At 33.3% G+C, this 15,282-nt stretch overlaps 1 protein-coding gene and 1 non-coding gene across 2 annotated transcripts; one reads left to right on the forward strand and one right to left on the reverse strand.

Moving 5' to 3' along the window:
- The first annotated feature begins 2,696 nt into the window (after positions 1 to 2,696).
- LOC149005724 (2-isopropylmalate synthase A-like) lies at positions 2,697 to 12,971 on the forward strand. The gene is made up of 13 exons (XM_089135983.1): positions 2,697 to 3,352; positions 4,407 to 4,620; positions 5,908 to 5,988; positions 6,672 to 6,761; positions 6,872 to 6,958; positions 9,304 to 9,404; positions 9,851 to 9,884; positions 9,982 to 10,053; positions 11,705 to 11,788; positions 11,878 to 12,012; positions 12,540 to 12,688; positions 12,766 to 12,851; positions 12,955 to 12,971. The coding sequence occupies exons 1-13, from the start codon at positions 2,841 to 2,843 to the stop codon at positions 12,969 to 12,971; spliced, it is 1,662 nt and encodes a 553-aa protein (XP_088992109.1). The 5' UTR covers positions 2,697 to 2,840.
- A 1,755-nt stretch (positions 12,972 to 14,726) lies between these two features.
- On the reverse strand, positions 14,727 to 14,818 carry TRNAY-GUA (transfer RNA tyrosine (anticodon GUA)). The gene is given in 2 exon segments: positions 14,727 to 14,762; positions 14,782 to 14,818. It is a non-coding gene; the product is annotated as a tRNA-Tyr (tRNA).
- Between the last annotated feature and the right edge of the window lie 464 nt (positions 14,819 to 15,282).

The raw sequence follows: 15,282 nt of genomic DNA on the forward strand, positions 1-15,282 counted from the left end.
GTGCTTTGCGTTAAAAAAATGAGACCGCTAACGTACCTGGAAAGCATTGAGTGTGTCCTTATTTGCATGGATTCTAGTGCACCACAATAAATTTATCCGGTTTACTCTAAAAAAAAATAAAAAAAAATAAATAAATAATAAATTTATCATCAGCAAATCTGATTATATCTTTGTCTTTTATGATGTTCCAAAAAAAAAAAACAGATTGACAAATCATTAGCAATAATTAATATAAATTCTTTAATCTGGACCCCGGAAATTTGGTCCATATCACTTTTAGATTTGGAAAAGAAAACTTTACATTTATAAATTCTTTAATCGGATTCTCAAGATTTGGTCCATATCACTTTTTAGTCTGAAAAAAGACAAACCTTACATCTGCCTCCCGTAAGTAAATATTAAGATAAATTATTATTTTTATAATTAAATTATTATTTTTTTAATTTTATTTTTTTACATATGTACTCCCACTCTGTCACGATATTCTTGATATCTCCTTTAGTTCAAAAATTATAAATAAGTCTTAGAAATCAAATAATTTTTAAAATAAAATCAAACTACCAAGGTACGACACTTCGCTAGATTTTGGTGATTCATTGGCAAGTGAAACAAGCAAAATCCTGAAATGTTGACAAAATAACATTGACATTTTAGAGTTATTTCAATTGCTTTCAACCGACAACAGGAGAGTGGGAGAGGGAGACTGAGGTGGGATCGTGGAAGTATGGGAACATTTAATTGGATGAGCACATGAATTGGGGTTTAAATTAATAAATCCAAGCATTACATTCCAAGTTCTCAACTTGGTCCCCATGCTTAGCAAAACTTGGATCACAGAGAGAAGTTTGCCGATACTGGATCAAAAGAGAGGAGTTCAAAAGTTCCCTACTAAGTTGTGTGGATTTTGAGCTTCTTTGTTCTTGCTCTTTCTCTCTCGTTGTCTCTCTATTTGTGATTCCGGCGATTGGTGAGTAAACTTGGGCTGAAAAGTGTGAAAGACTTTGTACATAGGACATGCTCTTCGCTCCTACGAAGTCGATCCCACTCTTTCATGGGTAAAACATAGATCAAAGACATTTGTGTTATGTGACTTCTGTCCCATGATTTTCCACAAATTTTTCGAGAGATCTTGTTGTACTCCTCTCTCTCGCTCCCTCTATCTCTGCAAATCTTTGCTTCAAAGAGAAGAGGAGAGAAATTTAGAAAAGAGGATCGGAGAAAGAGAAATTAGGGTTTAAATGGAGAAGAAGAAGCTGTTTGCCCCAAACTTTTGCCGACATTTCTCAAGTTCGACGATTTTTCCACAAGATTCCAGCGACATTTGTTGATATTTTTTGGAGGTTGTTTTGATTCGTTCCTCACCATATTGGACGAATTTTGACCGAATTTCTGCAAAAGGTTGTGCCATGCACAAGAACCCTTATGTATTAAAATGATTCAAATGCCCCTTAGCTTAAATTTTATTTGCAGAGCTAAAACTTAGACAAAGATGGGTGAAGGGTCATCTTTTTTGTTGGTTTAAAGTGATAATCTGTCCTTAAATTAAGTTTTTTTTGAACCATTGGAGAGGCATATGCAAAGTCTCTGATTTTTTGGATTAAAAATAACATGGACGAAACCTCTAGGGATCCAGATAAAACATTACCTAAAATCATTTTAATTATTAAGATAAGTAATTGTAATATTGTTAATGTGACGTCTTATCTTTGAAATATTATAAAAGATTTCTATGGATGTCGGAGAAAAAAGTATACCTAAAGATCATTAAAAACAAAAAAGAGAACAATGCACTTTATTGTGGCTTACCCATCACAGAATAGTGGTGAGACCCACATCTAACCCATTAGGATTTCATCTACCATTTATTCCAACCCACATCTTCATTTCTATCGGAAACTTGGCACCCTCCTTTAAAATTGAAACCTTGCAAAACACCCCTCCACATTTAACACCGTCAGGTTTTCGTGAGTTTTAACTTTGATTTTACAATTTTATGATTTTACTTTCATTTGATAAATTTATTTGAAATCCTAAAGAATTTTTATATGAGCCTCCTCCGTTTCTATTGAAAACACTTCACACCTTCCCCAAAATCAAAATTTTACAAAGTTCCATTCACATTTCACACCGTCATTTTTCTTTTAACGTAAATATAATTTTTTTTTTACCATACTTAATAAATTCATAAGAATTCTTAGATAATATTTTTAATATTTATTTTAAAACCCTAAATAATATTTTTAATATCACCATATTACCCTAGATTAAATGAGTGAAATTTCCTCCAATTAAAATAAACTTTTATATAATCATTTTATCACTCTATGGTCAATATGATCATATCAATAAATTAATTCGACTTTTATTAGTTAACTAAGGATGGAGGGTGCCTTTTTAAGATTTTGATTTTGGAAGGTAGGTCATGTTTTTGATGAAAACAAAGGGGGTTCATGAAAAAAAAATCTTACAAATATTATTTAAGATTTTAAATAAATTTATTAAGTGAAGTTTCAATTTTGAGAGGAGATGCCCTGAGTTTTCAAATAAATTATTGGATGTTCATGTAAAAAATTCTTTATGTTAAAATTTATTATAAATTTTGTCTTGGAGAGGGTGAGCATAGTATGTCGGACAGATTTTTTATGTTATGCTCTCGCCTCGAGTGCTTGATAATTATTTTATCTGTTTATCATCTCTTGGCAATATTCTCCATCTGTTTATCATCTCTTGGCAACATTCTCCAAATTATTTATCATCTGCATTTTGAGTCTTTCTAGACTCACCACACAACCTGCAACTCTGCAACCCACCTGCTTCAAGTCATCAAAACCAAAGCCCAAATGGGAAGCTCTTCTCCATGCCGCCCTGTTTACATTCCCAACAAGATCTCTGATCCAAACTATGTCCGCATTCTGGACACAACCCTTCGTGATGGTGAACAAGCTCCTGGTGCAGCTCTGACCGCCAAGCAAAAGCTTGATATCGCCAAGAACCTTGCAAAGCTGGGTGTCGACATCATAGAAGCAGGGTTTCCTGCAGCTAGTAACGATGACTTTGAAGCTGTAAAAGCAATCGCAGAGGAAGTTGGGAATGTCGTTGATGAGAATGGGTATGTTCCAGTCATCTGTGGCATGGCGAGATGCACTCGTGCTGATCTCGATACAGCATGGGAAGCTTTGAAATGGGCGACGAGGCCTAGGGTTTTGACGTTCATAGCGACCAGCGAGATACACATGAAGTATAAATTGAAGAAGACCAAGGAGCAAGTGTTGCAAATTGTAAAGGAGATGGTGAGTTATGCCAAGAGCTTGGGATTTGAAGATATCGAGTTTGGTGCTGAGGATGCTGCCAGGTTTGTTTCTTTCTCTCTTTCTCTCTTTCTCTCTTTCTCTCTTTCTCCATGCATGCACCCCCAACATCATGCCTAACTAGCATTTTCAGGTAACCCTAGCTCTCCTAGTTATTCTTTTTTCAAGCTACTTCAAGTAGCTCTTTCTGGTATCTTCAGATCCCTTTTCTGGTGAATTCACATCCCCTGACATGTTGGTAGCTCTGATATCAAATATTTAATATTTAATCAATGTGCAAAAAGTTTCAACGTAGGTTAATTTAAGGTTTTGACTTATTTTATACTTAGATTGGCCTAATCTTGTACATATTTCAGAGTAAAGCTGTCAATCGGTACGGTTTTGGTAATTTGGTACGGTTTCGATATGATACCAACTTTAAATACCGAAAACCAATACCATATAGTACCGAATTACACAGTACAATACAGTTTCAATATTTACAAAAATGGTTTAGTACGGTTTCGGTATTAAATCGATGCGGGAAAAAGGTTTAAACACCAGATCTAGTGCGGTAATGTTTTGGTACGAATAATCTTATGCCACTTTTGTTATTAGATTATTAAGATCTTAATGAAATTGCGATCGACCAATCAATAGAATTTTATATTAATAGAGACAAAACAAGTAAATCTAAGAAGATGAGTGGATGATTAAATGAAAAACTAAAATAGAGAATTAGAGATAGGGTAAAGGTAAAGTATTTTAATTGTAAAATTACAATTTATATCCCTTAATTTGGTATGGTACCAATTCGGTACTGTTTCGGTACATATCGACAGTACGAGTACTTAAAACCGAAACGTACCAAAAAAAAATTCAGTTTCGGTGCGTATCGTTCCGAATTTTGAATGGTAAGGTACGGTGCGGTTTTAGACGGCATGGTTCAGTATGGTTAAACGATTTTGGTACGCAATTAACACCCATATTTGAGAGTATGCCCCCATTAAGCATATATAGCATGCTCCCATTGGTCCTTGTAGGCATGTGACCTATAGGTGCCCAGTCTTTATTTTATGTACATGTTGATCAACATAACATTACTTGGTTGCTTTTCAGATCCGACGTGGAATTTCTTTGTCAAGTGTTTACTGAATCTCTAAAGGCAGGGGCAACAACTTTATGCATTGCTGATACAGTAGGAAACCTCTTACCGACTGAATATGCAGAGTTTGTTGCTGCAGTTAAGGCTAATACCATTGGAATAGATGATGCAATTATTTCTGCACATTGTCATAATGATCTTGGCCAAGCTTCTTCCAGTGCAATAATGGTAATTCGTTGATTGAAATTACACAAAGTCCTTTTTCTTATTTACCAAAGAAAGTGTTTTTTTATTGCTGTCATGTCTATAGAATTATTTAAATATACATAAATTTAATAAAAATTAAATATATATATATATATATATGATGTGATTTATGATTTATATTTGGGTAATTTTCATATGGACTCTCAGAGGTTTGGTCTATGTCATTTTTAGTCCAATAAAATTGAGACTTTGCATATGCCTCCTGTGTGCTATAGAAAAAGTCAATTTAAGAACAAATTATCGTTTTTATGACCAATTTGCCCTTATTCTTTTTTTTTGGGGCAAAATTCATTTGGACCCCCTGAGGTTTGGTTTATGTCATTTTTAGTTAAAAAAAAAACCGGGACTTTAAATTTGCCTCCTCTGTACTATAGAAAATGTTAATTTAAGGACAAATTAAACTTTTATGACCAATTTGCCCTTATTATTTTTTTAATTTAAATTTTTTACATGTACATCATACCTGCCATGAAACTCGTAAATCCCCTTTTAGTCCAAAAATAGGGTTTAAGCTAAGAGGCACTTGAGTGATTTTAACATATAAAGGTATTTTGATCATATTTTAAAATTTATTTAAATTTTAAAACTTTTCTATAATTTAAACCCCATTTTTGGACTAAAAATGGGAGTTTCGAGCTTCATGGCAGGAACGATGTATGTATATGTAAACAAATTAAATTAAAAAAAAAAAAAGAGCAAATTGATCATAAAAGTTTAAGTTGTCCTTAAATTGACCTTTTTCTATAGTATAGGAAAGGCAAATGCAAAGTCTCAGTTTTTTTGGACTAAAAATGACATAAACCAAACCTATGGGGTCCAAATGAAATTTGTTAAAAAAAAAAAAAAGAATAAGGGCAAATTGGTCATAGAAACAATAATTTGTCCTTAAATTGACTTTTTCTATAGTACAAGGAAGACATATGCAAAGTCTCAATTTTTTTGTACTAGAAATGACATTGAACAAACCTCACGGGGTCTATATGAAAATTACCCTTTATATTTTTATTGACATAAAACCTTAAGAACATGATTTGTTTGATAGCTCAATATTTTTTATGATTTGTCACCAGTAACATTATTCACGTATAGATCATAAATAATAAATATAAATTACATATACCAAGAACACCTTTACAAAGAAAAACGAACCGTATAATTTTCTTTTTTTTTGGTAACCAAAAAGATTCGTACATTGAGTGGGTACTTTGGAGAATACTAATTAATTTATTGACCACGCGTTGGATTCAGGGAGCAGTTGCAGGTGCAAGACAACTAGAAGTAACTATCAATGGCCTTGGAGAAAGAGCTGGAAATGCTCCCCTTGAAGAGGTAGGCTCTTTGTAAGTTATGTTATCGGGACAGACTTGAATACTATGCATTAAATTCCCATTAACCGATGCCATTGAGATTTCGATCTCGATCGTCATCTCGCAGGTGGTTGAAAGTGAGATAAACAGTCGAGATTGAAATCTCGGTGTCGATAGTTGGCAGCTCAGTAGATAAGTAAACTATTTAGTTAAAAAAAACAAAAGAGAGCTGGATTCTTTGTTAGTTTGTATCTTTTACTTTGATGAGTAGCGGATTGTGTTATTCTCACATTCTTTTACCATATATTTAAGAAGGGAATTCACTATAGTTAATTTACTTTATTGGTCTGAATCCTCTATGCGTTAACACCTGTGCTCTTCCTCATACCGCTCCGCTACACAATAGGGTGAGGTGCCCCAATGAGTGTTGACACAAGGAATCAAAGTGAGACCTCTGATGGACCCCATTGAAGTCCTCGTCCCTTATTTTGTGGTGAAGAAATTGAGCACAGACCTCTACCCTGATGCATAAATGACATGAATTCATTTCTCAATATTGAGAGGTAAATTCCCTCATAAATGTATGATTAAAAGGTATGAGAAGAACACAAACATCTACCCCAATGGATAAAGGATTTGGACTTATCACTAATTTTTGAATCTTGAACTACTAACTTTTCCTATTTTCTCCTTATTCCAACTTAGGTTGTAATGGCATTGAAATACCGTGGGGAGAAGCTGGGAGGGCTTTATACTGGGATTAACACTAGGCACATTGTTTCAACAAGCAAGATGGTATTTTTCAATGGTCACTGCTAGCTTCTCGATACTTAATAATTTCTTGTGTGTTTTTGGTCGAGCCTTCTCCCTAATGGTTTCTAAACCTTAATTTCTTGGGCACCCAGGTAGAAGAGTATAGTGGATTCAAGCTTCAACCACACAAACCTATTGTTGGAGCTAATGCTTTTGTTCATGAAAGTGGTATTCATCAGGTTTGCGTTCCTTTCTTACGAGATAATACACTCCAAAAAGTTTTTGATTCCTTTGAATCAAATCAACTACCAACAACTTCTGTACAGCACCCATTCTCCTCATGGTGTGTTTTTGAAAATCTATTAGCATAAAATTAAAATTCTTAGTTGAAACCTTTGAAATAAAATTACTAATGTGAATGCATTATGATTTCTTTGCTAATTAGAAGTATTTAGTGATTCACCTACCAACTAGATGTACTATATTTCATAGCAAAGCTGAAACATGGGAAATTTTCAGTGTCACCCCCCCCCCCAAGTTAACCCTCATTATATACTAATGCCACTCCTTGAGATACCTAATTTATCATTAGTCTCATTTAATTTTTAATTTTTTCCCAATATTATCACCGTATGTATCCAAAGTTAAAAACACTATTCATAGATCATATCTCCCAAACTTCATAAAGATTTATATGATTGGAAGAAGAAGAAGTCACATAAGGAAGTAAGAGACAGAAATGAGATGACTGTAAGGTTTTTTGTTCAAAGTTATTGTTACCCTTTTGAAATAATTAATTTGCTTACATAAGCATTTCACTATGATTTCTTGAAAGTAGGGAGTGTTTTCTCTTTTATACATTCACCAGGGGTGTCAACAGTGTGATTTGGGGAGGTTTCCGATTGAAAGACACATAGCCCAAACACAACCCGTTAACAAAATAACGGTTTCCAGCCGGATTTAGTTTGGTGCGTTTTGAATTCAGGTTGACTTACAGTTTATGGTATCAAGAAAAAGAACAACAAATAAATAGTTGAGCGTAACAAAAACTAAAATTCCATCAAAAGCAAAATTGTTATTGGTAAATTTTCATTAGAAAATTAAAAGTCATTCCACGTTGTAAAAAATCCACCCATCCTATAGAAATCAAGAGCCCATATAGTAAGTAGTAACATAGAGATTGTAAGGTCATTCCTCAAGCTTCACCGGATGGTTCCAGAAATAAATCATCAAACCAAAAACCCTTTTAAATTACATCTTGTACTATGTTTGTTTTGTCTTGAAAGTGGGTTCTTATTCTATGAGAATGTATATTTTTTCCCCCTTCTTTGAATTTGTCTTTGCTTTGGTTCGGTATCTAGTTTGATATGTAGAATAAATATGTCTGGATTGGATAAATATTTACTCAATTTAAACAAATTTAATACATTCAGTTGGACCTTCAAACCTAATTATTCTATCCAATCTTTGAATTCCTACTTAATTTTTTTGATTGTCTATACTAACTACCAAGTGGTAAACACTATTTAATGTAAACACATGTTCTAAATGATTGTGGTTCGATTTCAAACTGGAGCCCCTTCAGCCTAAACACAGCCCATTAAGGTTTGGTTTGGACCCGTTTAAATGACAATGGGCTGGTTTGGTTCAGTTTTAGCGGTTTGTGCTGTAAATTGATACCCCTACTATTCACTTAGTAGAGATTTAATTGATAAATAGAATAACCAAAGTGGCGGCATTAATTTCAGGGTAACTGGGGTGGTATTGAAAATTTGAAAGATATTTTGCGTGAAAATTTCTCGGGACAATGCTAAAACTTTACCGCCCTAAAAATTACAAAAATTGCACATGACTCTTATTTTAAATTCGAAAAGACCATTTTGCCCTTGTTCTTCCTTGTTCAAAACATTTTTGCGTCGACATTAGAATTTTTTACCAACAATGGCAGAAAGGAAGGAACTGATCATGGCCGATGTGTAATCCCAATCTGAGTTTTTGGGCTTCGGCTATCTGTCTTTCGTCCGGTGATTGAAAGCCCAGAATTCATCCTATGCAGGGAGATATTGACCTTACTGCAATCTGGGTTAGGAGGTACTAGTTTCTCTGGTTTCAGTAACTCTTTTTCAAAATTTGAGCTTTGCCGAATTGAGTGGTTGTTGGTTGAATCTCAAATGGTTGTCGATTGAAAACATCTATCTAGTTTTCACTTTTATTAAAGCCATGGATTAGTTTTTCTATTTGAAATGTAACCAGGTTTGCCTCCGATTTTGATTTTTGTAGAAAAGGAATTAGAAGACAGTTCTTCTATTTATAATGAAACAGGATCGTTATTTAAAATACACGAAACCCTCATCTTCAAAGCCTATTTCCTCATTCATCGTTCTCTCAAATATTTTTCTCTTTTTTTTTTTTTTAACTGATAAATGCCAAATTCTCGTGTGTCTATGCTTTCTATTTGTTGATTATTTTGAATATAAGTAATTTGCTTGGGTCCAGCTTTACTTGTTCTGCTTATTTGTTTTTCGATGTCATTCTCAATGAAGTAATGCTCAGATATTAAAAAGTTTTTGTATTTATTTTGTAGGATGGCATACTTAAACACAGAAGTACATATGAGATCCTTTCTCCTGAAGATATTGGATTATCTCGGTCAAGTGAACCTAACTTTGTCCTTGGAAAACTTAGGTGTGCAATACTTCTTCAAATACGATATTCTATCTTTTTTGGAAGAACCAAATGCAAATGCTGTGTTTAACATGCAGAGTCTTTGATAATCTAGTAATGATTTTGTGATGGCTATGGAATAAATTACCAAGTTCTAGGAATGACTTTGTTTTCCATTTAAAAGAAGCTGTTATCTTCTTTTTAGTTACAAAATTCTGGTGATTAAATAGTCTAAATTTAAGTATTACTTATCTTTCCATATGGTTTCTCTTTAGGTGTTTGCTTTTATGAAATGTGAGCTAGAATTAACACTGATATTTTAATTTCCTACATTGTTTAATTTTATAGTCATGTAGTTAAAATTATTTCCTGCTACTGGGCTTGATATTTGAGTTACATTTTCTGATTAAGAATCTTTCTTCATAAACAACTGCATAACATTATCTTACTCGTTCCCCCTAATACAGTGGACGCAGTGGTCTGAAATCTCGCCTATTGAAGGTTTTTACCATTTTTGTTCCTTTATATGAGATGCTAAACAGTTTAATCTTGGTTGTTTCAAGTAGCAGTTTTTACTTATTGTCTTCCTTTTTCTCAGCTTGGTTATGAGGTTGATACAGGATTTGACGACTTATTCCAGCGTTTCAAAGTAGCTGCTGCTAAGAAAAAGGTAATGAAAAGTGAAAATCACATTCTATGACCATAAGTGTTAATCTGAAGAATGATTATGTTATTTATGATTGTTTTCAAAGATCATCTTTAACCTATCTTGTGCTAGTTTCACTCATAAATCCCTCCAATATCTTCATTCTTGGTTCTGTCATTCAATTTTTTTCCATAACTCAGCATTACCTTAGCTACATTGTGTTAATTAGATGTTTGCTTGTTTCTCCTATTTGCTGATTTGGTTATTAATGAATCTTTTGGGTGGTCATTTCTCCAGCTGCATAGATCTTTATGATGTTAGACAATGAATCTTTTGTTTCTGTTTGGATATTTTCTCTTAATATTTGTTATGCAAGGAGGGTGTTTAAGCATCTGATGGGATCCTCTTGAGAGGGCAATCATAATTTTCTGGAAAAAATCTTCAAAAGAAATTGCTAAAAATATACAATTCTTAAGGATCCCTGATGGAAATACCTGGATCCTGGAGTGGCATATAGTGCATGAAAAAATGCACTCTAGTCTGCTTTAGTAAGCATTCTAAAGAATTTTCCTTTCCATTACATTTGTAAGCTTACACTAAGGCAACTTCACATCCTTTTGAGTGCTAAAACCCAATCTACAAGGACCTTGAATCCTGTTGCGGAAGAAAATGTTAGGAAGTCTCAAGGTGGACATGATGATTTAAGTACTGGTGTGAACTTGCCTTGGAGTGCCAAGGAGTTGGCATATCGATCTGATATGTAGAATTTACACTAGGCTTATTTATGTTTGATAAAGGATGCAGGTAAATTATCTCAATACCCTCTTTTATCTTGTGCTTTCTTGTTGGTAAAGAATAATGAAACTGAATCAGCATTAAAATTCTGATTTGTAAGAAATGATTGTATCCTATAAACTTATGTGGATCCTGATTGAGTTTTGAGCACGGTTTCAAAATTTCCAACCCCTTCTGAGTCATAAGATATGATTATATCCTATGAGATTATGGAATTTTGCGTCTATTTTCTATTACTAAACTGTTTTTCTCTTTTCTTGCCAGTTAAAACTGTATTTTTCTTTTCTTGGATCCTTATCTGCCAGTAAGATAAGCAGGTTTCCCAAAAGTAGGGACATTCGTAGTTTGGCTTCAATTTTCCATATTGGCCTCTTCAGGCTCTTCTTCTTGAGTGCTGAATCCCTTATTTCAAAACTTTTGAGTTCAAATTTCTTGTCCCCTCTGGCCCTGTATCAACTTCCCACAAGTATGTTGATCGTCTTCCTCTTAGCATTACTGCTATATTATTAAAATTGAAAAAAAAAAAAAAGAAAAAAAGAAAAGAAGAAGAAGATGAAAGAAAATGGTTACAACTATCATTCAGAGATGCAATTCTTTCTAATGATCCAGACCAGACATGGAGCAGAAAATTTATCATATCAACTGATATTATTACATTTTTTTTGTTATAGTGATAGTCTGCATAATTTCATCCAACTGGTATGGATGTCATGATGGTGCTAAGTATATGAGTATGAGGCCTGATATCATAACATCATAACCTAGCTTTACTAAAGTGCCTGGGGAAACTGTGTATGATTTTTGTTCTAAGTCATCGACTATGGAAGCTAGACATCAACTTACTTGAAGTGCTGAATTTAGTTATTGCTAGCTATTGCAGAATCTCTCCGATGATGACATAAAAGCATTAGTGTCAAATGGAAATTTCCAGCCACAAGTTTGTTGGTCGCTTGCAGATGTACAGGTAAATTATACTCTTTTTTCTTTCTCATGCCATTAAAGCATAAGTTAGTGGCTGTTTAAGGATAATTAATCATTAGTTCAATGATTCAGGTTATATGTGGAATTTCTGGACTTTCTACTGCGACTGTTAAACTCACTGGTGTTGATGGAAAGGAGCATGTAGCAAGTTCAACTGGAAAAGACTTTGTGGACGCATCTTACAAGGCCATTGATCTCATTGTCAAGGTTTGGATTTGACTGTATTTCTTCGTTCTTTCTAACTATAATTGAAATTTGGTCTATAAATCATTTTCTTCTTGAGATATTCTCGAGGTATTGAAACCTAGTAATTGGAGGATTTTTTTTGGAAGTAGAAATTCTGGGAGAGAGAAAATGGGAAGGAAAGTTTAGGAACTTGAAGATTTTGATATATAAGGATACTAGGAAATTCTTGAAGGCAGAGTTATGAAAAATACAAAGGATATATTCCTCAAATAGGATATCTAAGTATAGCTATTGAGATTTCAGGTGGCTTACAATAATATTCGTCTTAGTTCTTGGTTTTGACTGATTTATTATGAAAGAAAGTAGTCTTTAGATCCTGTTACACAATATTGAATTTGGGGATCCCAGAGTTTATACAAGTTTTCTTCCGAGGATGTCTGTCTCATTATTGCAGCATTGGATTTGTTTGAGCCTGGTGACATTTGTCTTTAATTTGGGTGATTAGTAGAAGCTTTTCTCACCAGAATAATAGCATTGTTTGTTTGCAGTTACGAGTAACACTTGTTGAGTTCTCCACAAACTTGGTGTTAAAAGGCACTGAAACAACAGCATCCACAAATGTTGTAGTCCAGGAGGAGGAGATCCATAATTCCACACAAACAAGTAGCAATGGAGTAAATAGTCGCTGCACTTTCAGGTATGATAGCTCATGGGTTTCCCTTTTGTGCATCTTTTGTTCCAAATTGTAATCCAACTTTCTTCCTTGCCTGCCAGTGGAACTAGTGAAGGAACAGACATCATAGCTTCTAGCATTCTTGCCTATTTGGGTGCTCTTAACAAGGTGATGATGAGCTCTTCAGGTATTCAATATGATTGCAAGTAGTAGCCAGAGATTGTCAACTGCATTCTTCTCAGTCGTTTCACTGAAACACAATGAAGAACTTTCTTGTTTTTGATGTATAGGTTTTCTGATTGGCTAAATCTTTTTGTTCTCCCTAATGAAGAAACATGATTTATCCATCTGTTGTGGCTTGTGGTGAACAAGAATAAAATGATTGTTCAATTTAACTATACAAGCTTAATGCCTTGAGTTTGACTCCTTTTTGTGATGACAAAGGCTTGGATATTCATTTCACTGTATAGTATAATTTTGTACAATTGACATGCACATGGCATTATTGACATAATGACAGCAAACTATCTAATCCAAGAGCTGAGTCGGTTTTTGATTGGATCTCATGAGTAAATTCAACAAGTTCGAAGGGGCAGTAGTGAATTTGAAAATTTTCTATTGTAAATGAGGGCCTGTCAGTATTAATTATTGAAAATGAAGGGCTGTTAATGTTGATTATTGCAAATGAGGGTTAGTCAGAAAACATTACAAGCTCATGCAAGAAAACGCCAAAAATTTATTAGGGCAAAAACCTTTCGTTTGTCATTAGAAAAAATAAAAAAGAAAATCCGATAGTTTGCCATTATGTCCTTAATGGGCCCATAATTATCTGGTGATTGGGTTATTATATTTTTAAAAATTTTAAAAATAAAGGAAATGGCCCGGCAACTTCAGCAACATTGGCTAAATGCATTATAGGAGCAAAGACACTATGAGAACCCCGAGGGAAAAAAAAATTCCTCCGTGCACACAACGGTGCATTTTTATACCAAATAATTGGCCGAGATTAAAAGTTCACTTTAAATTTTAAAAATCTTTATTTTATTTTCTCAGCCAATTATTTGATCTATATGTACAACAGAGTCTTGTGCACAACAGAGGATGTCCCCCCAAAAAAACACAAAAACAATTTTGCAAAAACCCTAGATTTTAAAAAAAAAAAAGTACATTTATTCAAACAATAAAATTGAAGTTGAAGAAATCATTTCTACAAGCCAAGGATAGAACACAGGCCAAATAGTCGTTGCCCCTAAGACTAGGACCTCCTACCTGGGTGATAAGAATCCTTAAAATTGGGAGCAATGTGTCTAATATATGCAATGAGGCTCTAACTCTCTTAACTAGACAGCACTCTAGGTTCTTTTCCAGAACATAAGCATACGTATGTTTTAATCATGTGATCAAATCTAGATATGCCAGTGATCTATACTTCGAAAACTTTTACATAGATATCATTGCTAATTAAAATCTTAATTTCCTTGATTTCAAGTTAATTGACCATGTAGGATTTTAATTTATTCTTTTCCACGAATTATTGAATACATAAATTGCATCAAAAAAAAAAAATCTTCAAGACACTTGGCAAAAAACATAAATATTCCAAAAATGAATCAAATTGGTAGACTCCAAAATGTCTCTTAAATTTATGCAATGATATACTCCGTTAGCAAACTTTGTTGAATCATAGTTAGATAATTCTATAATTCCTATATTGCCATAATTTATGTGACTTTACAATATTGCCTCTAGAAAATAGAATCATAAAGATGGTAAGGATGGATTGGACCAAGTCAAACATTCAAACCTAAGTACTTGATCTTGATTCTAGTTCAAAACTAGAGTTGATTTACTTCTAAATTTTGAATCTAAACTTCGTTAAGTTCAGGTAAACCTAAAGTAGCTAATCAATGGCCTACATAATTTTGCCTTTGCAGTAGAGTTTTGATCAATGGAATAAAAAAAATTAAAATGTTTTAGTAAACATAAAATATAAACAAAAGAGACACGTGTACATATCAACATTGTAAAATAATGTGGGATGAGAAAAAAAAAAAAAAGAATATCCGACCTGCCGGATTCGAACCAGCGACCTAAGGATTACCTGACAGGTTAACCCACTACAGTCCTCCGCTCTACCAACTGAGCTAAGGTCGGTTGATAAATTTATTTGATAACTATGGTGTAAAAGTTGATTAGAAAAAAAATATTGCTTATACATTTACGAAATAAAACAAAAATGGGTATGGTATATGCCGTTGAATTCAAACTTGGTTTATGTGAAACATTCCAAATTATTAGTAAAACCAAAACTTGTAATAATTAGTAAAATGTCAGCTAATCCTTTTGATTATTGAGTTAAGTAACTATAATTACTCTGGAAAGAAGAAAATAAACGTCAAATATGTTGTATTTTTCTTTATAAAAAAAATATGTTGATTTTTAATATGATTAACAGGCTCATATTTTTCTATTGATTGAGTTATCGTGTTTTATCATCTTTATTATATATATATATATATATATATATATATATATATATATATATATATATATATATATATATATATATATATTATATTGCAGGTTGTGGTAGGGACATACCTGTAAACGGATCGGAT

The sequence above is a fragment of the Hakea prostrata genome, chromosome 9 (assembly GCF_041222555.1).
Source record: "Hakea prostrata isolate BN-2017 chromosome 9, UWA_Hpros_2, whole genome shotgun sequence".
Taxonomy (NCBI): Eukaryota; Viridiplantae; Streptophyta; class Magnoliopsida; order Proteales; family Proteaceae; genus Hakea; species Hakea prostrata.

Excerpts from the sequence above, each read along its gene's own strand:
- LOC149005724 (XM_089135983.1), top strand. The coding sequence starts at position 2,841 with ATGGGAAGCTCTTCTCCATGCCGCCCTGTTTACATTCCCAACAAGATC. Across the intron at positions 4,621-5,907 it reads CTTCTTCCAGTGCAATAATG|GGAGCAGTTGCAGGTGCAAG; the intron begins GTAATTCGTTGA and ends CGTTGGATTCAG. Across the intron at positions 5,989-6,671 it reads GAAATGCTCCCCTTGAAGAG|GTTGTAATGGCATTGAAATA; the intron begins GTAGGCTCTTTG and ends ATTCCAACTTAG.